Raw genomic sequence first — 27,284 nt, 5'->3', positions numbered from 1 at the left:
AGGCCAGCTTGGTGTGGGGAGGAGAGCCCTGTGTAGACACATGCCTGAGGAATCTTAAGGAGTAAACCTTCTCTTGAAGAGCAGATAAAGGAACATTTATTTCAGGGGAGATATGGTCATCTGCTGGAGGCAGGAGCTGCATATTTACAGGTGGGTGCAACGGTGTGCGAGTGTTTCTTGTGGATGGATCTGAGCCCTGTGGAAGAGAGGCATAGCTTGAAGCCATTTCAAAATCTGGCCAAGAGGACTTCCTGAAGAGGTATGGGGTTCCGAAATAAGGGTGGAGGGGAAGGGGAAGAAGCCTTCAGATTCTTAAAAACTGAAGAGAGATGTTAAGTGCTCAGCTGGAGAAAAATGAATCACCTGCATCACAAGATGCAGGCAGGTAATGTTAATAGTTGGGGGGCTCTGGAGAATTCAGAGACACACCCCCAAAGTAGGAGCTGATTTTCTCAACCCAGCAAACCTGGAAAGTCAGCTTTTTTGGAGCCAGGAAATCAATGCCAACCATGGGGGCTTCAAAAACAGAAGCAACTCAAGGAAAGAGAGAAACATCTGGCCAGAACCCTTTCTGTATTGCAGAAGGCTGGCCTGAAGAGGGTCTGAGCTGAGTGGTGGGAGGTGGGTGCTTTAACTTTGAGATTCAGAAAGCTGATTAATGAACAAGCACTCTATGGAGAAACTATGTTTTTGTTGTTGTTTGCCTACAATTATATAGGAGTGATATGGTGTAGCTGTGTCCCCACCCAAATCTCATTTGGAATTCCCACATGTTGTGGGAGGGACCCAGTGGGAGGTAATTGAATCATGGGAGCAAGTCTTTCCCGTGCTGTTCTCGTGATACTCAGTAAGACTCACAAGATCTGATGGTTTTAAAGAGAGGAGTTTCCCTGCACAAGCTTATCTCTTTGCCTGCCGCCATCCACATAAGATGTGACTTGCTCCTCCTGGTTTTCCGCCATGACTGTGAGCTTTCCACAGTCACGTGGAACTATAAGTCCAATTAAACCTCTTTCTTTTGTAAATTGCCCAGTCTCAGGTATGTCTTTATTAGCAGCATGAAAACCGACTAATACAAGGAGTAAGTGGACAGAGTATGGGCCTGCCTGTGATTTCAACCAGAGTCAGGGAAAATATAATCCTCCAAGAGTGAGTATGAATGGGCGGTAAAAAAGGAAGATAAAAAACTAAGTTTTATGGTTGCACTCTAAGAGCACCCTTGTTTGATGAATCAATTGTCATACCAAAAATTAATCAATATCTCAGGAGTAAACTTAGCAAGAAATGATGAAAGCCTACATAAGTAAAACTCTAAAATACTATGACTCAAAATTTACCAAAAGTAGACACACCCTTGGATAGAAAAATTTCTCATTACAAAGCTGTCAATTCTTCCTTAATTAATCTCAAAATTTAAAAGAATCCTAACAAAAATACTTTATTGAGAGACACTGATTATATTGTTTGTGGGGAAAAATAAATAAGCAATAATATCCAGAAAAGTTCTGTAAGAATAACACAGTCGTGATGGGAACAACTTTGATGGAAGAAAAAAATGTAATGTTATAAAGCAAAGGCATACAAGTCACATACACAAACACACGTATGCACATACTGATATACACACAAACAGAATAGGGCTTCAAAGTTAGATCTGAATACTATCAGATACTTAGTATAGCTGAACTGCTTTTATCCATAACACTTCTGTGTTGCTGTGTGTGTGGGGTTTTTCTTCCCCATATCAGCCAATTTTCCAACTCTTAGGACACTAATCACAATTAAACTCAGTTCTGACACTACTCAGAGTTAGTGCAGACCCCACAGGTAAAGGGGCGTGTCCCACAAAACTGCCCCCCGCTCCAGATGCCAATAATATGTCATGGGCCTCATATCCTTCTGACCAAATGGCTATAAATTGGGGATTCCCAGGACTCCTTCCTCAGTTTCAATAATTTGCTATATAGAACTCGAAGAAACACTTCAGTTACTCTTACTTGTTTATTACAAAGGATATTATACAAGATACAAATATACAACCAAATGAAAAACATTAGGTAAGACAATGTCTGGAAGTGTACTGGAGTTTCTGTTCCCAAGGGAATGGGGTGCTCTACCCTCCCAGTACACTGATGTATTCACCAACTGGCAAGTTCCCCAAATCCCATTGTTTAGGATTTTTATAGTTGTCCAATTACACAGGTATGATTGATTAAATCATTGGCAATTGGTGGTTAGATGAATCTTCAGTCCCTCTCCTGTCCTCAGAGGTCCAGGGGTGGGGCTCGGAGTTCCAACCCTCTAATCAGAAGGTTGGTGTTTCTGAAAACCAGCTCTCATATTGAAGCTATCCAGGAGCCCCTCTGTTGAGGGTCATCTCATTAGCATACCAAAGACACTGAACACTCAAGGAATTCTTAGAGCTTTAGGAGCTCAGCAGTCAGGAACTAGGGACAAAGACCAAATATATTAAATAATTTCTTCTTATATCACAATACCATAGGATATTATAAAGGCATCACTTTACTTAAAAAAGATAAATAAATTGCACAGAAATAACGAAATCGCTATTTGAAAAAAAAGATTAGATTCTAGTTCAGTACTTATTCAAAAAGTTTTCTGGATGTGTCACAGATATTTGAACCAGAGCAACTCCATCTTGAATAGGAGTTGGGTAAAATGAGGCTGAAACCTACTGGGCCCCGTTCCCAGACAGTTAGGCATTCTAAGTCACAGGATGAAATAGTAGGTTGGCACAAGATACGGGTCATAAAGACCTTGCTGATCAAACTGGTTGCAGTAAAGAAGCCAGCAGAAGCCCACCAAAACCAAGATAGAAATAAGAGTGACCTCTAGTTGCCCTCACTGCTACACTCCCACCAGTGGCATGATGGTTTACAAATGCCATGGCAATATCAGGAAGTTATCCAATATGGTCTAAAAAGGGGAGGCATAAATAATCCACCCCTTGTTTAGCATATCATCAAGAAATAACCATAAAAATGGGCAATCAGCAACCCTTGGGGCTATTCTGCCTATAGAATAGTCATTCTTTTATTCTTTTACTTTCTTAATAAACTTGCTTTCACTGTACTGTATGGACTCACCCTGAATTCTTTCTTACTTGAGATTCAAGAACCCTCTCTTGGGGTCTGGATCCAGACCCCTTTCCAGTAACAGACGGATCAAAAATTTAAGCATAAATATAAAATGACATAATACTAGAAGAAAATATGGGTCTGGCACAGTAGCTCACACCTGTAATCCCAGTACTTAGAGAGACCAAGACTGGTAGATCACTTGAGCTCAAGAGTTCAAGACCAGCCTGGGCAACATGGAGAAATCCCATCTCTACAAAAAATACAAAAATTAGCCAGTCACGGTGGTGCATGCCTGTGGCCCTAGCTACTCAGGAGGCTGAAGTGGGAGTATCACTTGAGTCCAGCAGGTTGAGGTTTCCGTGATCCGAGATTGCACCATTGCACTCTAGCCTGCGTGACAAAGCAAGACCCTGTCTCAAAAAAAAAAAAAAAAAAAAAAAAAGAAAAAAGAAAAGAAAAGAAAAGAAAAAAAACAGAGAACATTTTTATCATCTAAGAATGGGGAAGACCTTCCAAAATAGGTTACCAAACCCAGAACCTATAAAAGAAGATATTGATGAATTAGACCACATAAAAATAATTATTTTTATAGTAAGAATTTCAATATGAAAGACAATGCAAAGTGCAGACTGCAGACCCTTTTCACTATTCATACCTCAGACAAAGAGCTAATACATTTAGTATAAAAATATAATCTACAAATCCCTAAGAATGAGATTAAAAACCCAACGTAAAATGATTAAACTATGTGAACAAAGAGCTCACCACAAACAGAAACATAAATAAAAACTACAGGGCATTAATGTTTGTCAATTGAGAAACAAGCAAAAAGTCAAAACTTACAACACTGTGTGGCTAGTGTGTCATAAACTTGTTTATGACATGTCCTTATGAGAGTATAATTTAGTACAACTATGAGTAACCCTTGACAATATCTATCAAATTAGAAAGGTATCTAATTTGAATCTAGAAATTTTATTTATAGGAATCAATTCTACAAGCATACTGTACATGCAAGAAATGACATCTAAAATAATTATTGTAGCATTGTGTGTCATGGAAAACAACTTGAGATCATCTAAATCTCCGTCAATAATGAATCATTAACATTAAGATAACTATTGCAAATCCATGAATAGAATGCTTTGCAGCCATTAAAAAGATATTACATTTCTATATATATTTATATCAAACAATTCTCAAATAATATTCATAGAAAAGTGAAGTGTAGCATATAGTATGTTATTATTTGTGTGAAAATAAAGAATATGTATGTATACAAAGACATCATGTAAGTCTAAAATATCTCTGGAAAAATAAATGAGATATTGCTAATAGTGGGAGCCTCTGAGGAAGGGAACCAAGAGGTCCAGGAATAGGTGTAAGAGAAAGGATTACTTTTTACTGTCATATTCTTTGATATTGTTTGAATGTTTTACCAGATGTATTTGTAACATATTTATTCAGTTATTTATTTTAAAGAAGAAATAAAATATATTGGGCCACTCTGAGAGGGACTATATTGATAGTTTATTTTAGTTTATTTTAGGTTGACATAGAGGTATCATGGTCCTCATGATAAGAGATTAGCCAATGAAAGAAAGCATTACTTTCATTAGGCAAGAGCCACTGCCTTGTCCTTATATTTCTTTTTCTTTTTTCTTTTTTTTTTTTGAGACGGAGTCTCGCTCTGTCACCCAGGCTGGAGTGCAGTGGCCAGATCTCAGCTCACTGCGAGCTCCGCCTCCCGGGTTCACGCCATTCTCCTGCCTCAGCCTCCCGAGTAGCTGGGACTACAGACGCCGCCACCTCGCCCGGCCAGTTTTTTGTAGTTTTTAGTTGAGATGGGGTTTCACCGTGTTAGCCAGGATGGTCTCGATCTCCTGACCTCGTGATCCGCCCGTCTCGGCCTCCCAAAGTGCTGGGATTACAGGCTTAAGCCACCGCGCCCGGCCACTTGTCCTTATATTTCTATGCTGTGCAAGGCTCAAAAGTTAATGACTTAGGGTATGGCTAATTTATATAGGAGTCCGAGGACCTTCATGGAAGGAAAGGGATACTCTGACTTTCTTTAGTTATTAAATCATCTTTTGATAAATTGAGGTGGTCCCAATTAAGTCATCTACTTGAAAGAAAAAATTGTCTTAAGTGAAACTCACCATGAAATAAATTGCCAGTTTGGGATATCTGGCCAGGCATGGAGTGTAGCATGGTGACTCCAAGGCAAGAAGATCGCTTGAGCCCAGGAGTTCAAGACTAGCCTCAGCAATATATAAAGTCATCTCCAGAAGTAATTAAAAAATTGGCAAGGCATGGTGGTTCATTCCTGTGGTCCCATCTACTTGGGAAATTGAGCCAAGAGGATCACCTGAGCTTGGGACATCAAGGCTACAGTGAGCCATGATCATACCACTGCACTCTGGCCTGAGTAGCAGAGTGACACTTTGTCTGGAAAAAAAAAAAAAGGTTGGATATCTGAAGGTCAAAGCCATGAACTGAGATTGAAAACTTCTGAAGCAGCCTAATTTTGGAAGCAAATTTAGTAAACAATAATTTTGTGTGGTTATGTGCTTGTAAACTAAAAAGTAATAGGAAGATAGTATGTGAGGTAACATATAAGTTAATTAGTTCAATCTAGCAATTCCACAATGTATACTTATTTGAAAATATGCTGTACATAAATACATACAATTTTTATCTGTCAATTAAAAATTAATTAAATTTTTTTTAAAGTTACAAGAGTGGGAGTGCAGGTCAAAAACCATGTGGTAGATCCACACAGTAAAGGCTCTCAATTTGTTCCTATCTTCTTGTACGCATTGTTTTGCAATGTGACTCTGTCATTTGTCAGCAAAGAGGTAGACACTATTTCTTTACCACTTGCATTTGGTTATGACCATACGACTTACTTTTTGATCAATAAGACAGTAACAAAAGTGACAAATTAGGAGGCTTATATTAGTACTTGTCCTTGCTTGGGCACATTTATAGACTAAATGTGTCCTGCCCAAATTCCATATATTGAAATACTAATGCCAAATGTGATTACAGTTGGAAATAGAACCTTTATAGAAGTAATTAATTTTAAGTGAGGTCATAAGGGTGGAGTCCTGATACAACAGGATTAGTATTCTTATAAGAAGGGATGGGTTGATGGGTACAGCAAACCACCATGGCACATGTATACCTATGTAACAAACCTGCACGTTCTGCACATGTACCCCAGAACTTAAAGTATAAGTTTAAAAAAAGAAGGGACAACAGAGAATTCGCTCTTTCTCTCTGCATGTACGCAAAAAGAATTCATGTGAGCACATAGCAAGATGGTAGCTGCCCACAGCTAAGAGAAGAGGCTTCAGAATGAAACTTATCTTGCTGGCATCTTAATCTTAAACTTCCCAGCCTTTAGAATTGTAAGAAAATTAATTTTTGTTCTTTAAGCCACCCAATCTGTGGTATTTTGTTGTGCTATCCCAAGAAGACCAAAACAGACACCCTACACTGTCTTCACAGGAAAGAAGAACTATTCTCTTTTGTAAGTATAAAACAGTTGAAGATGGTCTTGGTGTATCATGGCGTAGATCTGAGGTAACTTTCTCATTTTGTGGGCGAGGAAACAGAGCAGAGTTGGTTACTCACATAGAGGGTTGCTATATCACCCCTGAAAGAGCGGTGATGAGGCAGGAAGCTCTATAAAATAGTAAGGAACTGGGAAAGATATTTTGGGAATAAAGTAGCAGAGAGGGGTGCAGAAGTGTAATTTCACACTTACTTAGATCATCTGTTTAAAAAATAAAACTTCCATTGAACTTGAGAATAGTGGCTTGCACAAAAGGGAAAAAAATACCTAGGAATACAACTAACCAACAAGGTGAAAGAACTCCACAGCAAGAATTACAAAACACTGCTGAAAGAAATCAGAGATGACACAAACAAATGAAAAAACATTCCATGCTCATGGATAGGAAGAATCAGTGTTGTTAAGATGGCCACACTCTCCAAAGCCATTTACAGATTCAAGGCTATTCCTAGCAAACTACCAGTGATATTGTTTATAAACTTAGAAAAAAAAAATTCTAAAATTCATTTGGAACCAAAAAAGAGCCCCAATAGCCAAAGCAGTCCCAAGCAAAAAAAAAAAAAAAAAAAAAAAAAAAAAAAAAAAAAAAAAAAAAAAAAAAGAAAAAAGCTAGAGGGATAACACTATACAACTTCAAACTATGTCACAAACCTACAGTAACCAAAACAGCATGGTACTGCTACAAAAACAGATACACAGATCAATGGAACATGTTAGAGAACACAGAAATAAAGCCATACAACTACAACCATCTGATCTTCTACAAAGCTGATAAACACAAGCAAAGGGGAAACGACTCTCTATTTAATAAATGCTGATGGGATAACTGGTTAACCATATGAAGAATATTGAAACTGGACCACCACCTTTCACTGTATACAAAAATCAACTCAAGATGGATCAAATTCTTAAATGTAAAACCTAAAACTATAAAGATTTGATATGGTTTGGCTGTGTCCCCAACCAAATCTCATCTTGAATTGTAGTTCCCACAATCCCAACGTGTTGTGGGAGGGACCCAGTGGGAGGTAATTGAATCATGGAGCTGGTTACCCTCATGCTGTTCTCGTGATAGTGAGTTAGTTCTCATAAGATCTGATGGTTTTAAAAAGGGCTTTTCCCCCTTTGCTTGTCACTTCTCTCTCCTGCCACCCTGTGAAGAAGGACACGTTTGCTTCCCCTTCTGTCATGATTGTAAGTTTCCTGAGGCCTTCCCAGTCATGCGGAACTGTGAGTCAATTAGACCTCTTTCCTTTGTAAATTACCTAGTCTTGGGCATTTCTTTATAGCATTGTGAGAACAGACTAATACAAAACTCTAGAAGAAAACCTAGGAAATACCATTCTGGACATTGGCCAAAGATAAGACTTCATGATGAAGACTCCAAAAACAATTGCAATAAAAACAAAAAATTGACAAATAGGACCTAATTAAACTAAAGAGCTTCTTCACAACAAAAGAAGCTAACAGAGTAAATAAACAATCTGTAGAATGGAAGAAAATATTTGCAAACTGTGCATCCAACAAAGGTTTAATATCTAGAATCTACTAGGAACTCAAACAAATCAATAAGCGAAAACCAAACAACCCTGTTTAAAAATGGGCAAAGGACATGAACAGACACTTCTCCAAAAAAGACATATATGCAGCCAAAAATCATATGAAAACATGTTCAATATCACTAATCATTAGGGAAATGTAAATCAAAACCCCAATGAGATACCATCTCACACCAGTCCGAATGGCTATTAAAAAGTCAAAAAATGAGATGCTGATGAGGTTGCAGAGAAAAGGGAACACTTAACACATTGTTGACGGCAATGTAAATTAGTTCAGCCACTGTGGAAAACAGTCTGGATATTTCTCAAAGAACTTAAAATAGAACTACCATTTGGCCAAGCAATTTCATTACTGGGTATATTCCCAAAGGAATATAAATCATTCCACTGTAAAGACACATGCATGCATATGTCCATTGTAGCAATATTCACAATAGTAAAGACGTGGAATCAACCTAGATGCCCATCAGTAGTATACCAGATAAAGAAAATGTGTTACATATACACTATGGAATACTATGCAGCTATAAAAAATGAGATTATGTCCTTTGCAGCAACATAGGTGGAACTGGAGACCATTATCCTAAGTGAATTAACACAGGAACAGAAAACCAAATATCACATGTTCTCACTGATACGTGAGAGCTAAACATTGAGTAAATATGAACACAAAGAAGAGTACAACAGACACTGGGACCTATTTGAGGGTGGAGGGAGGGAAGAGAGTGAGAATTGAAAAGCCACCTATTGGGGCCAGGTATGATGGCTCACTCACTCCTGTAATGCCAGCACTTTGTGAGGCTGAGGTGGGTGGATTACTTGAGACCAGGAGTTCAAGACTAGCCTGGTCAACATGGTGAAATGCCATCTCTTCTAAAGAAAAAAAATACAAAAATTAGCTGGGCATCATGGCAGGTGCCTGTAATCTCAGCTACCCAGGAAGCTGAGGCAGGAAAATCGCTTGAACCCGGGAGGTGAAGATGGCAGTGAGCCAAGATTGTTCACTGCACTCCAACCTGGGAGACAGAGTGAGACTTCGCCAATAAAACAATAAAAGAAAGAAAGAAACAGAGAGAGAGAGAGGGAGGGAGGAAGGGAGGGAAGGAAGGAAGGGAGGGAGGGAGGGAGGGAGGGAGGGAGGGAAGGAAGGGCTGCCTATTTGGTATCATGCTGATTACCTGGGTGACAAAATCATCTGTACACCAAACCTGCAAGACAACTAATTTACCCATGTAACAAACCTGCACATGTACCTCTTGAACCTAAAATAAATGTTGGAAGTAAAAATAAAATAAAATACTGGCTTAAATGTTTACTATGTGGAAGAAAATTAATGAGTTTCCAAAATTTATTTCACCTGTTGTAATAGATAAGCATAAGAAAGCATTTTACAAGAGCTTCAAAGCTATCATTGAGATTCTGATGTGCCCCATGTTTGTCCTGTATCCGATAGGTTAAAATAAATAACACCTTACTGACATAGGTGAAACTTACGCGAAGAGAATAGGTAAAGCCAAGAGGTGCAACAAAGTTAGGTTTGAGGCTTAGTAGATATAGGTTCTGGTCTGCCCTCTACTGGCTGAGTGACCACAAAAATAAACTCACTTAAATTCCCCAAGATGGTTAGACATAGAAAATAAGTTACTTAGGCTGGGAGTGGTGGCTCACACCTATAATCCCATCACTTTGGGAGGCTGAGCCAGGCAGGTAGCGTGAGCTCAGGAATTCGAGACCAGCCTGGGCAACATGGTAAATCCTCATCTTCACAAAAAAATTAGGTGGGCATGGTGACATGGGCCTGTAGTTTCAGCTACTCAGGAGACTGATGTGGGAGGATGGTTTGAGCCTGGGAGATTGAGACTGCGTGAGCCAAGATCGTGCCACTGCACTCCAGCCTCAGCAACAGAGCAAGACCTTGTCTCCTTAAAAGGATACACTTAAAAATAACTTTTGATAATTACAGATAATATATGTAAATCTGCCATATGTGGTTGACACAATAATTGGGTCATTGGTAATTTTTTTTGACTTGCAAAATGTTAATAGGGCTCAGTATGACAAATCACTCTGATTTGTCTAAATTCTTGATATTAAAAATAATATGTTACAAAAACAAATAGTCATGCTGGAAATGTGAAAAACATGGCAGCTTAAGGAATATGTTAGTTGTAAAAGGTAGATGCCTTCAAACTTCCCGTAGTGGTTACTGAATGCATTTGAACCAAATCTTCTACTAAGGACAACTAGAAAAACTGGGCAAAAGAGTTTTAAAGTCTGTTTATAAACATTGAAGTGGTAATAAGATAGTGAAGACTTGCAGAGACAAGAGAGCAGAGAGGATCAGGGAGCATGAGGACAAGCCCATCCAGCATGATTTTGCCCTTCCTCTAACCATGCCAGAGCACACAGAATGGGGGCCAGGGAATTGCCCAGCCCAGTGCACCACGATGGCGCCTAACACTCTTCCAGGGGACCTGAGGTTGGGCTTACCAATTCTGCCACTATTACCACAACTGATACCTACCCACATGCACCATCTGCAGGTCTGGAGTCTGACCTGCCCAGCCTATCACAGCCACTACCAACACCAGTATGCACTGTTTGGGACTCAGAGGGTGGACGTGCCACTGCCAGTGCCACTGCCATTGCCCAAACCATGCTGACTGCCCAGGGGCCTGAGAATCCTTTCACCTCCCTGGCCCAGCATTGCCACTTTGGGTATGTGACTAAGTCACTTGGAGGACCAAGAATTGGCACTTTTTTTTTTTTTTGACGGAGTCTCGCTCTGTCGCCCAGACTGGAATGCAGTGGCCGGATCTCAGCTAACTGCAAGCTCTGCCTCCCGGGTTTACGCCATTCTCCCGCCTCAGCCTCCCGAGTAGCTGGGACTACAGGCGCCCGCCACCTCGCCCGGCTAGTTTTTTTGTATTTTTTAGTAGAGACGGGGTTTCACCGTGTTAGCCAGGATGGTCTCGATCTCCTGACCTCGTGATCCGCCCGTCTCAGCCTCCCAAAGTGCTGGGATTACAGGCTTGAGCCACCACGCCCGGCCGGCACCTTTTTTTAACACTTTTATTCAAATTATTGGGGTACCAGATGGCAAAGACAGGATGAAAAGTTTAGAAAACCTATTTAACAAAATAATAGATGAAAACTTCCAAAGTCTAGCAAGAGATTTAGATATCCAGATACAAAACCTCTTAGATCCCCAAGCAGATACAATGCAAAAAGGTCTTTTCCATGGCACATTATAATGAAACAGTCTAAAGTCAAATACAAGGACAGAATTTTTTAAATGGCAAGGGAAAAGCCTCTAGTCACCTATAAAGAAAAACAAAACAAAACAAAACAAAAACACACTCCAACCTTCCAGGCCAAGAGAGAATGAGATGAAATATTCAAAGTGCTAAAATAAATAAAGTGCCAGTGAAGGGAACCAAATCCAGCAAAATATCCTTCATAAATAAGGAGAAATAAAACCTTTCCCAGACAAGCAAAAGTTGATGAAACTCATCACCACTAGCCCAGCCCTGCAAGAAACGCTTAAGGGAGTCCTAAACCTGAAAGCAAAAGGACAATACTTACCATCATGAAAATGCATAGGTATAGCCAGGAGGTGCAACAAAGTTAGGTTTGAGGCTTGGTAGTCAGGTACTGACTGAATAAGCATTGCAAACCACTTAAATTCCCCAAGATTGTTAGATGTAGAAAATACACACTAAGAGAAAAAACAACAAGGAATACACAAAACAACCAGACAACAATTAATATGACAGGAAGAAAACTTCACATATCAATAATAATCTTGAATGTAAATTGATTAAATTCTTTACTTAAAATATACAGGCTGGGTGCAGTGGCTCACGCCTGTAATCCCAGCACTTTGGGAGGCCAGGGCGGGAGGACCATTTGAGGTCAGGAGTTCCAGACTAGCCTGGCCAACACGGTGAAACCACGACTTTACTAAAAATACAGAAAAATTAGCCAGGCGTGCTGGCAGGTGCCTGTAATCCTAGCTACTTGGGAGGCTGAGGCAGGAGAATCACTTGAACCCAAGAGGTGGAGGTTGCAGTGAGCCAAGATTGCGCCACACTCTGCACTCTAGCCTGGTGACAGAGCGAGACTCCACCTCAAAATAATAAATAAATAAATAAATAAATAAATAAATAAATAAATAACAGTTAAAAAAAAAAAAGACAAAAATAAAGAGATCGATCCAGCAAGAGGTGATAGAGGATATACATGTACTTAACACCTGAGCATCCAGATTCATAAAGTAAATATTACTTAAAAAAGAGAGATAGACTTTGATACAATAATAGTGGGGTAATTCAACACTTCACTCTTAGCATTAGACAGATCATTCGAATAGTAAATCAACAAAGAAACATTGAAACTAAACTGCACTTTAGACCAAACAGCCTTAACAGGCATTTATAGAACATTTTGTTTACATTTACAGAATACACATTTTTCTCGCTTGTACATGGAACAGTCTCCATAATAGACCATATTTTAGGCCACAAAACAAGTCTCAACAAATTATTAAAATCAAAATCATATCAAGTATCTTCTCAGACCACAAGGATATGAAACTAGAAATCAATACCAAGATAAATTTTGAAAACTGTATAAATAAGTGGAAATTAAACAACATGCTCCTAAGCAACAATTGGGTCAATGAAGACGTTAAGATAGAAATCAAAAATATCTGAAACAAATTAAAATGGAAATGTAGCATACTAACACCTGTGGGATACAGCAAAAGTAGTGCTAAGAGGAAAGTTTATAGCAATAAACAACTACATCAAAAAAGTAGAAATTCAAATTAGCAATCTAATGAAGCACCTCAAGGAACTAGAAAACCAAGAACAAACTAAATTAAAAATTAGCAAAAGGAAAGAAACGATAACAGAGCAGAACTAAATTAAATAGAAACTAAAAAAAAAAAAAAAAATACAAAGGATCAATAAAACAAAAGTTGGTCCTTTGAAAAGATAAACAAAATTGATAAACTGCTAGCTAGACTAACCAAGAAAAGAAGACCCCAATAAACATAATCAGAAATGAAAAAGCAGACATTACAACTGACACCAAATAAAAAAGATCATCAGAGATTATTGCAAATAAACAAGAAAATCTACAGGAGATGGATAAATTCCTGGAAACAGACAATTTACCAAGATTGAATCAGACAGAAATAGAAAACCTGAGTAAACCAATAATGAGTGGCAAGATTGAACCATTAATAATCAGCTTTCTAACAAAGAAAAGTCGAGGACTGGATGGATTTACTGCCAAATTCTACCAAATGTATAAAGAATTAATACAAATCCTCCTCAAATCATTCCAAAAAAATTGAAGACAGGGGAATTCTCTCTAACCCATTCTACAAGGATAGAATTACCCTGATACCAAAATCAGACATGAATACAATCAAAAAAGAAAACTACAGGCCAACCACAAAAATCTTCAACAAAAGATGGAGAGGGGCGCAGGGAGAAAAACCTAACTTCTGAAATCATTTGTTCCATGGAGCATTTACTGATTGCAGAGAGAACACCAAGAGTCTTGTGCTTTTGACAGTGTTTTGGGGTTTGGAGACACAGCAGTTTCGAACTCATGGTGTTATATGTGGAAATTTTAAAAATATGTTTTAAAATTCTTTGACCATTCTCCCATTTAGAGATGAAGTCTGTGCCCTCTCCACTGATACCTGGGCAAGTTTGAAGCACGAGGACATAATAAAATTGCCGTAGAAGTGACACAACATCATACTTTTTGGAATTCATTGATTAAATGTGTTGCGACTTTCTTATCACACTTGCTTTTTGGAGCCTGAACCAACATGTTAAAAGTTTGACTACTTTAAGGTCATCATGCTGTGAGGAAATCCAGGCCATGTTGAGAGGCTGCATATACGTGCTCTAATTGACTCTTAGCTGAAACTGCAAACTATAGCCAGCATCAACGGCCAGACATGTGGGTAAAGATGGCTTCTTATGGTCTATATCATGGATCCAAGAATTCAAGGAGTCATTGCTCTTTTCATAAAGAAGGTGGCTAATAAGAAATGGATAAATAAAAAGAAAAAAGAGCACGTTAAATTGTTTGCATTCCTTTAAATCTGGCTCCTTACTCCATTTTGCTCTGTTGTACATAAGCTAATTATACCAGTTGAAAATTACTAAATGGCAATTAAGAATTAGACTTTTTAATTTAAAAGTCAAGCATGGAGGGAATGTGTAAATAATTTAATCTCAAGTGACTATGCACGGGGAACAATGACATATTGTATAATTAGCAGTATGACCACTTTGAGCATTGCACAGAGCCTTGCAGAATTGTGAAGCATAAAAAGAAATTATTGGATTTTGGAGCATTTTCTTTTCTTTCTTTCTTTCTGTTTTTTTGTAATTTCAATCTATATCAGTAGTGGAAAGGTCATAGCAAAATATGGAAAATCCAAATAGTAGATACAACCTGATATCTTGTGGAACAAGGAATACAACAGCAAAGCAACACCAATGAAAACAAGGACACCAAACAGTCCCCAGAGAACTCTGGCTGTCATGAGGTCTCTTCTGTGGCCATCAGGTCCTAAGGAAAGAAAGCAGTGCTTCAGCCCCAGAGGTTAAAGACTTGGGCCCTTCATATAAATGCTATGTAGGGATGGTAAATATAAATTCTTGCAAGAGATCATTGAAGTGGAGTCTGTACTCTTCAGGTTGGTGTAGGGAGAAGAGAAGCAACTGGACGCTGAGATCACCTTCCCCCTCTTCACACACAGCAGACATCTCCAGGCTGGTGAGACACAGCCATTGTCATCAAACTCTGTATCCAGGTAACACCCACCCACCTGAGATGGAGACTGGCACTGCTTCACTGTGCTGGGCCCCCAGGCCATTGTCAGCCTCACAGGAGTAGTTTCCAGAATGTTCTGCAGTCAGAGAGAGGTTGAAGGGGGCCCCTCCTCCAGAGGGGGCCGAGCTGTTCCCCAGGGTGACATCCTCATGATAAAATCGGTACAGGATTGGGGGAGAGCCTCTCAGGGCCTCACAGTGAAGCTCCAGCAGGTCCCCCACTGCAGTCTGGGCCCCAGGAGACCTGAGGGTGAGGACGGGGCGAGACACTGGAACTGACAAACACAGAGGGACTATCAGAAAAGATTTGTGATGCTGCAATAGATTCACAAACTGCCATCCCGTAGGCTCAGCAAAGGGCCCGGCCCTGTGGCTGTTGCATACTTTCCGTTCTCACATTTCCACTAAAACAGTTAGAGGTAATTTTCTCAACAATATATTTAGATGTTTGAGGGGAATATCAGTTCTGGGTGCTGCCTACAGACAGGGTCATCTGCTGTTCTCATCTGATTGTTTTCCTGTGCCCATCCAGCTCCCTTCATATTTCTTTTTTTTTTTTTTTGTATCCTATAATTTTTTATTAGGAAATAATTGTGAGATTTCTATATTATAGTTGTTCCTAGGAAAACTGATACATAGGAGCATTTCTAAGCATATATTTAGGTATGTTTGTTCAGCCCAGTTCAGGACTGTAGGACTGGGTTAGAATGGAAAAAGCTACATGGTTACACCACCAAGTAATTTTCCACACCAGTAAATCACCAATAACATGGCTCCAAATGTCTCCCTTTGGGTGCAATTTCGGCAAGCTAGAAACACTCTAATCCCTTTGAAGGAGATGACATAAAATGAAGTGGGTTGTTACCACTGTGAACCTTTTAGATCCATGGCACTCCCTGGCCCAGAGCCCAAAGGTTTCATGTAATAGGTGTTTTATTATCCTATTTTAGGATTGCAAGAATGCCTTTGCTTCATAATCAATTACAGCTCTCTTTATATTTCCTTCTACAAAAAGAAACAGGTCAGCAGTCTAACCTGCAAGGGTAACCCATTTTCAAATTGCTTTTGGTTCTCCACAACACTAATCCCTGGGGCCTCCTGAAATTTCCTCAGAACTCCTGTGTACCATGACCTTGGTTTGGGAATTTCTGGAAAATATGAATGAGAGTGTCACTCACTTCTCACAGGGATATTCACCACTTTGCTCTGGATAGACTCATGGCCGTTGTCAGCTCTACAGTAATATTTGCCGGCATCACTCTCCTTCACAGCTGGGATCTCCAGCTCTGCTGACAGGGAATGCTGGGTTTTCATTCCCAGACTGGTTCCTGTGGCCTCTCTGTACCAGGAGAATGTGACATTTCCTGTACCCGCAGTCACTGAGCAGAGCAAGATCAGTTTTTGTCCTTCAGTCACCTGTCCCCCGGGGGCCCGGGTCTCCAAGCTTACTTTAGAGATGGGGATTCCTAGATGGATATAAGATACAGATGAGAACTCTAAGGGAAACTCTGGAGACAGAGTTTGACTGATTCCATTCTCTAATGCAAGGAGTGGGAATGTGGAGATTGTATAGATAATCCATCATAAACATTTCTATGGAGGTAGGGAATCTATAACAATTATCCTTGAGGAATGTGGATAAAGATATTTGTATGTCCTAACCCTGGCCAATTTCATGGGTAGTAATATTTAAAGAATTTGTGATGGATCAGCCACTCTATGGGACAGGAAACTGTTCAATTTTTTGGATGAGTCACAGACTCCTGTTGCACAGAATATAGAGGGGCACTGATATCTTCAGTCCTGCCTTGGAAAAGTCATTATTCCTAACCAACAGTCCCAATAATAATTCCTCTATCATTCTTAATTTCAAGGTTCAACCAAATACAACTTCTCCTCTGACCACTCTGCTCATTCACATCTGCTTTTCCTGATGCTTCAGGTAGTACTATATGTTTTTATATATAAACATATATATGTTTATATAAACATATATATATAAACATATATATAAACAAACATATATATGTTTATGTAACCTTTCTTTTTTGTTGTTAAGTAATATTCACTGATCAAGCCTTCATTGACCACTGACTGTATGCCTTGGCATTTAGTAGTGGGTGGGGCACTTCAAAAGGCAAACCGCCCTTTATATATACATATATATGTAGCACCACATTGTCTTCTAGTTAAGTCAATTTGTGTTGCAATCTCATCATGTGGAGACATTTGGAGAGCCATTAGACAGCAGGTAGTTTGCCTTTTGAAGTGCCCCACCCACTACTAAATGCCAAGGCATACAGTCAATGATCATTGAAGGCTTGATCAATGCATATTACTTAACTAACAACAAAAAAGAAAGATTATAGAGGGCTTAGTCCGTTTCTGATTCTTATGCAGTAGGAAGCCAGGAGCAATCTGGAGGGGTTTTCTGGCTTAATTTCACTTTCCTCAAGGACAGGAGTTGAACAAAGAGACAAAAAGACTAGTAGTTCAAGCTGAAGCTACAGCACTCCTATCTTTTTTCTCCAGGCTCAGTCTCACTGATACTTGCTTTGCACGTGAATCTGGAATTGGAGGCTCTGTTTTCTGATCCTGTGAGTCACCGTTTCTGCCTCACACCAGTAAGATCCCGTGTCTTCACTCCACATGGCAGGAATCTGGAGCTCCGGGGAGCTGCTCCAGCTTGACCCCAGGACCTGATTTTCTCTGAAGAAGCAGAACTGGAGTTGAACATCCAACCTCTGTGGAGAGAGCTGGGTCTCACATTTCAGGCTCACTGGACCCCCTTCGATGGGCTGGAAGGAGCTGGCTGTCAGCACAGGATGTTGAAAGAGCTCTAGAGAGACGGATCACAATAGTCCCCAAAGCAGTGAGAGCTAAGATTCCTGCTGAAAAGCCCCTGGTAAGAAGCAACCCCAGCAAACTGGACATTCAGAGCCAGACACCTCTCACCCATCATGGCTCCCATGATGGTCGAACCACAAGCACTCCCGTCTATATCTGGCCCATGAGCAACTTTCCCCTACCAAGTACCCACCCTGCTTGCTGACGTGGTCTCTTACCCAGCCCATCCCACAGAAGTGAGGGTTTTACCTTGGACTTTTATCTTTACTATATTTGAGCGTTTATTCCAGAAAAAGATTTCTTTGATACTACAGAAATAGTTACCACTGTCACTTAAAACTGCACTTTGGATAAGGAAATCTGAGACTTTTTTGAAAACAGATAACTCTTTGTTATCCTTGTGGTAAGCCATCTTCTGAATTTTCCAGTTCTGTTCTCCCTGGCATTTCAGAACTATGCTGTCTCCTTCGAAGACAGAAGAGGGCGCCACAAGGGTCAGCAAATCTGCAAGAGAAGGAGGGAAACTGGATTTGCAATTTCTGCAGAGAACCCAAACAGACTCCATTGGCAGTGAGGTGGTCTCAGGCATAGCCTCTACTTCTTTAGATAAGGTGGAGGTTCCAATCCATGCCTTAATAACTGAGAGTTTCATCCCATGTTTCTTGAGGGGATATCTTAGCTTGTACTGCTATCACAAAATTCCATAAACTGAGTGGCTTATCAATAACAGAGATTTATTTCTCACAGTTCTGGAGGTTAAAAGTCTGAGATCAGGGTGCCAGCATGGTCAGGTTGTGGTGATGGCCATCTTCTAGGCTGCAGACTGCCAACTTTTCGATCTACACTCACATGGTGGAAAAAGAATCGACCAACTCTCTGGCCTCTTCTCATAAAAGTGTTAGTCCTATTCATGAGGGTTCCACCCTCATGATCTTATTACCTCCCAAAGGCCCCACCTACAATTACCATCACATTGGGATTAGGTTTTCAACATATGAATTTGAGGGAGATACAAACATTCAGTCTATTGCAGGGGTGTCAAGGTAAACATGGTTTTTTAAATGTTCATGAAGGGGTGTTCTGACAAACTCCTCATCTTCAGCCTTCTCCATCAGTGACACCACACAGGGAAACCATTGCCCTCAGTGGGCACTTCATTTTCTCATGCCCCATGCCTTCATCCAGCCCTCAGAACTCTACACTGTGTTATAAATTCAGGTCCCATGCCCTCTCCTTGCCTCACCAGACAAAAACCATCAAGTGGTGTGGATTATTGGGAATAAGCCAGTTACTGGAATAAGATCCAGTATCTTTAATTATCTACTCGAATTCTCTGCTCAAATGCCTTCAGAAATTTTTTCTCATCCATTCAGAGAACTAGAGATTATTTTTGATCCAAGGCTCGGTTCCTAGAGAAGGATCATATAAAGAAAAAAGCTATTGCCAAAGACAAATGTCCTCCCCAGAGGTTGCTTTCCTTAGATTGATCACAGGTTCTCTAATTTTGACCCTGTCGCTTCACTTATTTATGGTACCAGACTATGTTTTGTGTCTATGACATCTTCGTGATATTTTATGATTGTAGTAGAGGATTCTGGCCACAAAGTAAGGAATTAAGTTATATCTCAAATAAAAATCTTCCTTATCACTATTCAATTGTATCATGACTGTCAGATGTGTAGTAGAAGGAAGCAGAAGTCAATAACATAAGAGATGTGATGATTCATAAAATACTACTGCAGAGCTACAGCCAAAAAGCCACAGGAAATCTGTGGCATTTGGAAGTGTAATTTTTGGCAAAATGTATGGTTTGCTACTGGCTATTTCAACAGAACCAGAATTACCTGTTGGACGTTGGGGAGCAATCTGATTTTGTGTGTGTGTGTGTGTGTGTGTGTGTGTATAATTAGAACGGCAGAAAAGGTGGGTTGGAGAAACAATTAACTTAATTCAAGACTTGTGCCCTCCTTTGCAAATGGAAACTAGATCTCATGGAAACTCCACCGTGGGACTTGGAGTCAAGCCAACTTTTAAACCACTGGTACAGTCTTCCTCCACAAACAGGAAATATTCCTGTAGAGAACACCTCTGGGGATAGGAAGAGGAGTCATGATTAGTGACGCTGCTGAAAAGGGCATGACAGGCAGCCTCACTGGCTCTGGCTGCCACTGACAAAGTGAGACTTTGAGTTGGTCGTCAGGAATTATTCATATCCTCAAACTGCTTGGTAAGAGGCAGACTGCCCCAAGAGCAAGCCAGAGGATGGAGAGCAGTGAGGAGCGGATGATCCTGAGTCCATAATGGCAGACCAGCAAGTGGGAGCAGCAGGGTGAGCCGACTTGCAGCTCCGAGAGGAATCCGCTGGGGAGAGAAGCTAAAGCTCGGAGGCCTGGAAGTGAAGATGCAGCCAAAAAGAGTCACATCACCACCAGGAGATACTGATCGATTTCAGTTCTCATGTTTAACCTAATGGTGAAGAGCCAGATCACACTGTTTTGAATCCAAGTCTACTATCATTGGCTGTGTGATACTGGACAAAGCACTTTATTCTTTGGACCTTGGTTTTGTAACCAAGTATCCTATTTTTCTAAGAAAAAAAAAAGAAGTATTTTTACCTTTTTCATGCAATTATAATTTTTACCTTCTCTCCATCATCCACTCCTTGCACTGAAAGCGTATCTAGCTATGTGTTTACTTCAGAGGTTCCAGAGACAGAAACTCGAAACAGGTGCCTCTAGAACTCTCTCCCACTAGAAGCTTGCCTCAATTTGCAACCTAGTTCTGCCCACACTGATGCCAGCCAAATCACTTGACAGATGACATCCAAAGCAAGTCACATAGACTGGCACCACCCCGCTCCCTCCCCTGCATGCTGTTCACACCAAGTCCCCCTTTAAAAGCCCTTGCCTTCTGCCCCAGAAGTAGAAGTGGTACCCTCAAGGCAGAAGCCTGTACTACTTCCCCTCAGCTAAGTTTTGGAATTAAAAAGTCACTTTCTTTCTACCAGATCTCTCTCTTATTCATTGGACTTTGCAAGTAGTGAGCAGCTGGACCTGTGTTCAGTTACAGTTTCTCATCTAAGAGATGGAACAACAAAGAGCATTTGCCTCTCATCGGGCTGCCTTAAGGATTCTGTGAGAGAAGCACATAATGGTGCTGGCATTTATGGACCACTCAGTGAGCCACAAATCTTCACAACCGTAGGGGGGATGTCTTTGTTGCAGAAGCTAATGATGGCTGAGGAGGAATAAGAGGACATCATAACTGCACTTCAAGAGCAACCAAAATAATGGGTTTCAGGTCTGTGAGATGGGGTGGACTTGGGGATACTGAATAAATGAAGGTGACTTGAAGTCAAACCCCCTGACAGTGATGTCCTACCTATGGGGTAGACATAAGTTGGTCCATAGTTTCATATCAGGGAACCCCAAAGAGTCAGAATAGGGTTTGTGTGAGAGTTTGTATCCACTTGCTTCTAGCATGACTGTGACTGCTCCGATGCCAACCACCTGGCAGTTTGGAGGCCTCAGCAGAAGAGTGCTGGCTCTACACTGGCTGTCATTGTGGTGCAACCTCAAGAGTTCTAATCTGTGTGCACCATTAGCAGAGTGCAAGGAGTCAGAGGCCCTAGAAGGGGAGGGCAACAAGTCTCAAAGCTGACTTGTTCATCCTCAGGGAGTTCCAAATCCTCCAGCAACTGGCTGAGAGTGGCTCTACCTACAGAGGTGCCCAATAGAATCATGCTGACGCCCAGAGAGTACAGAGGAGAACTGCAGTGTAGGGACAATGGTAGGGGGCTGGGAGAACAGAGAAGTTCTCTGTAGAGCAAGTAAATTGGAGCACAAAGATTTAACTCAGAGCAAGATGTACAGGATTGAAGAGTTTTTTCACAAGAATTTCGTGAAAAATATCTTTACCAGAGCAACAGCAAAAACAAAAAGCAAATGGTATTTCTCAGAGCTTTGCATGCAAGGGCAAGGTTGCAGGTAGTAAGTGCAGTGTATAGGTGGGGCTGAAAAGAGGAAATGGGATAGAAGACTGTGTTGAGGCAATGGATGGGGACAGAAAGACCTTTTCAGCTGCTCTGCTGAATAGCATTTTCAAACCTTGGAAGGGAGTGTATTTCTCAACAGACCAGCAACTTTTCCCTAGAGACAAGACTGGGGTTCAGAGGCCAAGTGACTGCCCCAGCCTGCATAGCAGGTACGTAGCAAAGCCATGATTTCAGTTTGGTCTTTCTGGCTATGTAAGTCCTGCTCTTTCCAGTACATCATGCTGAACTAAGTTCTCTCTTACTCTCTTTAAAAAGAAAAGATCTCAAACTTCTGAAGAACATCTCAGTTTTCTGAAAAACTCTTGCTAAAGGAAAGGAAAGAGAATGAAGTGGCTGTTGCCCTGTTCTCTGAACGGTTGTAGGTGATTCACTTCAGGGAGCCTGCTGCCTTGGCATGATTCCACTAATGGTCAGAAACCTCCTGAGTATTGATAAAGGTTTCCTCTAATTTCCATCCAGACAGATAGTGGATGGATGGGTATCACAGGGTGGGACTCTGGGACCGTATGTGGGACTGAATGAATGCAAGAGACCAAACTTTCTCCTGAGCAAGCTCCAGGTAGGACCCTTGAATGTCTCCCTGGACACTCTTGTTCCATTCAAGGTGAGACTGGGATCTGCTTTTCCCCACACTGTTCCTTAGAGCCAAAAAAGCCCCTTCCACTTGGTAGCCAGCATTCAATGAGCAAGGGAACAATTCTCCCTTCCTTTAGATTTTGTCTTGGCTCATGTGAAGATTCTGTATATAGAATAGAATATTTTTCCCATTGACTTTCTTCACTGAGCACAGATTTAACTCAGAAAGAGTGAAATAAAATTATCTTTATTTCATTCTTTATGATTAGAACAGTAATACATGTATTTTTTAAAAATCAAAACTAAATACTAATTCTAGAGCAGGGGTTGGCAAATTATGGCCTGTGAGCTGGCCAACACTGTTTTGGTAAATAAAATGTTATTGGAACACTGACATCCTCATTCATTTACATATGGTCTATAGTTGATTTCCTGCTACCACAGCAATGGCATTGAGTAATTATGGCACACACCTGAAAAGCTTAGCTTATTTACTCTCTTGCCTTTTACAGGAAAAGCTTGCTGACTCCTGAGCTAGAGCTAGAGAAGCAATGAGGACACATGTTTATTCTGACCCTGCAGAAGTTTGTAGTTCTGACATATTCCTCTATAAATAACTGTTTTAAGAGCTGTGAAAACATTCAGCATTTAGCCAGACAATAATGAGGTATTATGGTCCTATGGGCAGGAAAGCAGTTCTCTCCAAATTGTTCTTCTCTTCAATCTGCATGCTTTCTTTCAGATGTTACTGCCTTCTTAAAACCAGGCTTTTAAAGAAGAGGTAAGCATACAGGGTTTTGAGAAGGCTAGGTGGTACCTGGTCACTTAGACATGCAAATGGTGTTGGAAACAGGTTGCGTGACCTCAGAATATGTCAGCCTAGAAGGCAGTAATATTAGGACATCTTCACAGGCTTTCCAGAGCCACCTCTATAGAATCCTGGGGTAGCTGGGTGACTGATATGCCAGAGACCAAGAACAACAAAGACAAGGAGGACTTACCTGCCTGTTCAGTGACTGCAGCTGTGAGGAGATCAAAAGCCAGAGATTAGCACACAGCACTTGCCCTCATAATTTATAAACTTACATTACTGTGGTAAATTGCTCAAAAACTTCTTTCCATTTTTCCTTTCTTTTCTATTTCCCTGATCTCTCATTACTAATAATTCAATCTCCTTTGAGCACACATCTAACTCATTAATTGTAGTCACAAGGCAAGTTGCAAACCCAATGCTTGACTAAAGGGATTGTCGAGAATACACACGTTGGATATTTAGTGACTCTCCTTGATTTCATTTTCCTTCCACCATCCCCACCACTCTGTCTCACATTCAGACTTTTCAAGTAGTAGATAGACATGACAACATGATCACAAAGGGCTCATCAGGAAACATACACTGTGAGAGTTCCAAGAAATCAATAAATCAGGCCGGGCGCTGTGGCTCAAGCCTGTAATCCCAGCACTTTGGGAGGCCGAGACGGGTGGATCACGAGGTCAGGAGATCGAGACCATCCTGGCTAACACGGTGAAACCCCGTCTCTACTAAAAATACAAAAAACTAGCCGGGCGAGGTGGCGAGCGCCTGTAGTCCCAGCTACCCGGGAGGCTGAGGCAGGAGAATGGCGTGAACCCGGGAGGCGGAGCTTGCAGTGAGCTGAGATCCGGCCATTGTACTCTGCATTCCAGCCTGGGCGACAGAGCAAGACTCCGTCTCAAAAAAAAAAAAAACAAAAAACAAACAAACAAAAAAAGAAATCAATAAATCAGTCTCTTTCCTATGGTCATATTTCATGTTAGAGCCCTTTTATTCCAATAACAAATATTTATTTAGTGCTTACACAGCATAGAGAAAGGAATCTTATTTACTTTCTCACCCAGGCTGGAGTACAATGGCACAATCTTGGCTCACCACAACCTCCACCTCCCAGGTTCAAGCAATTCTCCTGCCTCAGCTTCCCAAGTAGCTGGAATTACTGGTGCCTGCCACCACATCCAACTAATTTTTGTATTTCTAGTAGAGATGAGGTTTCACCATGATGGCCAGGGTGGTCTCGAACTCCTGATCTCAGGTGATCCACCTGCTTTGGCCTCCCAAAATGCTTGGATTACAGGTATGAGCCTCCGCACCCAGCCAGGAATCTTACTTTCTAGCAGCAGCTGTCATCTCCCTCGTCGTCCACGATTAAACAGAGGAATATTAGCAAGGGGTCTCAATGCATCTGCTGAACCCAAATCTTACATATAACAATTGAATAATCGGTGTTTATGGAGGAGAAGGGCAGTGCTAAATGCTAATATTATGAACATTTTACTATGAGAATATTATATTACTCAATGAGATCTAAGATATCAAAATAGCCATTCATGACCAGCAAATGGTAAAGTGGTCCACCTTGAACATTAAGCATTGTGCTTAACGCTTAATGGATGTACTGCAATTTCACTGTCCTCAGCCTGCTTCTTTGCATCTGCCTCTGAAGCCCAAGCTGCAGGCAGAACCTGAGCATCCCCACCAGTCCCTGGGCTCTGATAAAACCTCCGACCTTTCGGGAGCAGTAGACCTCATTCTGTTGCCACCTCACTTCTCAGTCAAATTATCGAACTCACCAAAGATGACCAGCAATGACCACAGCAGCATGAGGACCTAATCCAGCTATTTGAAAGGAGATGTACTCTTCGCCGCCAACTGGAGCCTCTGAGCAGGCGATGAAATGTGCTTTTCAGAACAGGTTTTGTATAATTAGCAAAAAAGGAAGTAGAATAGTGCCACAATGTTTAACCATTTTCTTTGTCCTGGAAGGGCTAAAACAATTGTAGCTGATCCTCTCAATGCCAGAGAAATTTTGTATCTTGACACTCATGATAATACCTGGCATTTACATATGGGTTGTAATGAGTCAGACACAATTCTAAGTGCCTCGTGCTTACAAAGTTTTTATTACCTTCAGCAAGTTACTGAAGTTGGCACTATCCCGTTTCACATGATTGAGGAAATTGAGGCATTAGTAAAAGTAAGTGTCTTAGTCCATTGGGGCTGCTCTAAAGAATACCTTAGACTGAGTAATTTATAAACAACATAAGTTTATCACTCATAGTTCAAGAGGCTGGGAGGTTTAAGATCAAGGCACCAGTAGATTCAGTGTCTGATGAGGGCCTGTTTCTCATAGATGGTGACTTCTATGTGTCTTCACATGATGGAAGGGGCGAACAAGCTCCCTCAAGTCTCTTTTACAAGGACACTAATCCCTTTCGTAAGAGTTCCACCCTCATGACCCCTAAAGGGTCATGTAATAAAAGGTGGATACGTTTTATTACTATTGCATTGAGGATTAAGTATCAACATAAGAATTTTGCCAGGACACAAACATTCAGACCACAGCAGCAAGTGAAATGACCGAGATCAGCATAGTCAATTTCTAGTAGTAACAGATCTGGGATTCAAACCCAGGCAGCCCAGTCCCACAGTCTGGCTCTTAAACATTGTACTCTATTATCTTGGTATATTGCTTCTCAATGTTCTTAAAATAATAAGACCATTGTTTCAATAGCTCATATTTCTTAAGTGAACTTTTTCTTAGTCAATCGCTGACTTTCTAGAATGAGATTTTACTAAACTTCAAAACACTTGCACTATATTGCTGAAAACATTGCTATCTTTCTAATCTGTAATCAAAATATTGCCTATTTCTAAACTGCATTGCTTTTTGTACCCCAGGCTGATCCTAATATAGTTATCTCACACAAAGCAAAGCATGTGTTACGTCAACACCTATTATCACGCTCACTTTGATCAGATGTAGTCCTAGTGGATGTTGTCTCATAAATGAACCTTATGCAGGATGAAACTCTAAACCACAGAATCACAGGTGCTTATAAATAAGGGACTGACTGAAAATATTCATAGACTCAGTGTTACCTGTTCAGGTACTTAACATTTATCTGAATACTTAACATCGAATTGTTAACAATTGAATATTTAACATTTTATATTATCATAGTTTTACTTTGAGAAATGCTAATATTTGAGAAATGCTAATATTTATATTAGCATTTCTCAAAGTAATGATGGTCATTAAAGCCTTGCTTATAATAATGTTAAAAGAAAATACTAAAAATATCTCACAAGGAGAGATGTATGTTAAAAATAAGTTACATGTCAAAATACTGTGGAGAACCAAACAGCTGTTAAAATAATTCTGTGGAATAATATTTAATAGCAAGATGTCTAGGATATATGATTACCAAAAAAAGTGGGCCGGGTGCGGTGGCTCACACCTGTAATCCCAGCACTTTGAGAGGCTGAGGCGGGTGGATCACGAGGTCAGGAGATCAAGATCATCCTGGCTAACACGGTGAAATCCTGCCTCTACTAAAAATACAAAAAATTAGCCAGACGTGGTGGCGGGCACCTGTCGTCCCAGCTACTCGGGAGGCTGAGGTAGGAGAATGGCGTGAACCCGGGAGGCAGAGCTTGCAGTGAGCGAGGATCGCACCACTACACTTCAGCCTGGGCAACAGAGCAAGACTCTGTCTCAAAAAAAAAAAAAAAAGAAAGAAAGAAAAAGAAAAAGAAAAAAGGAAAAAGTGACTGCAGAGTACACTTTATCTGCTGCACATCATCCCCCGCTCTCCAATAAAAAGTGTCTGAGACAATTAGCACCACAGAGTTACTGTAATTAAATTTAAAAAATCTAATTAAAGCTG

At 40.6% G+C, this 27,284-nt stretch overlaps 1 protein-coding gene across 3 annotated transcripts in view; it reads right to left on the bottom strand.

The window, feature by feature from the left end:
- LOC104676429 (Fc receptor-like protein 2) overlaps positions 1-26,591 on the bottom strand; it is a 31,533-nt gene extending 4,942 nt beyond the window's left edge. The window contains exons 1-8 of one of the 3 annotated variants that reach the window (XM_030936921.1): positions 25,188-26,591; positions 23,582-23,602; positions 18,200-18,454; positions 17,658-17,942; positions 16,282-16,569; positions 15,100-15,378; positions 14,724-14,840; positions 13,449-14,303 (exon numbers count right to left, since the gene is read on the bottom strand). In XM_030936921.1, coding sequence (XP_030792781.1) covers positions 14,269-14,303; positions 14,724-14,840; positions 15,100-15,378; positions 16,282-16,569; positions 17,658-17,942; positions 18,200-18,454; positions 23,582-23,602; positions 25,188-25,218 — 1,311 coding nt within the window. In that variant the 5' untranslated portion in view covers positions 25,219-26,591 and the 3' untranslated portion in view covers positions 13,449-14,268. Of the gene's footprint in view, positions 1-13,448; positions 14,304-14,723; positions 14,841-15,099; positions 15,379-16,281; positions 16,570-17,657; positions 17,943-18,199; positions 18,455-23,581; positions 23,603-25,187 lie in introns of those variants that run through there. The other 2 variants (XM_010381260.2, XM_030936920.1) reach the window with 2 other exon arrangements.
- Positions 26,592-27,284: the final 693 nt, after the last annotated feature.

This window comes from Rhinopithecus roxellana, chromosome 8 (assembly GCF_007565055.1).
Source record: "Rhinopithecus roxellana isolate Shanxi Qingling chromosome 8, ASM756505v1, whole genome shotgun sequence".
NCBI classification, from domain to species: Eukaryota; Metazoa; Chordata; class Mammalia; order Primates; family Cercopithecidae; genus Rhinopithecus; species Rhinopithecus roxellana.
The sequence above is the reverse complement of the archived record's forward strand: the minus strand, read 5'-3'. Positions and strand labels throughout refer to the sequence as shown.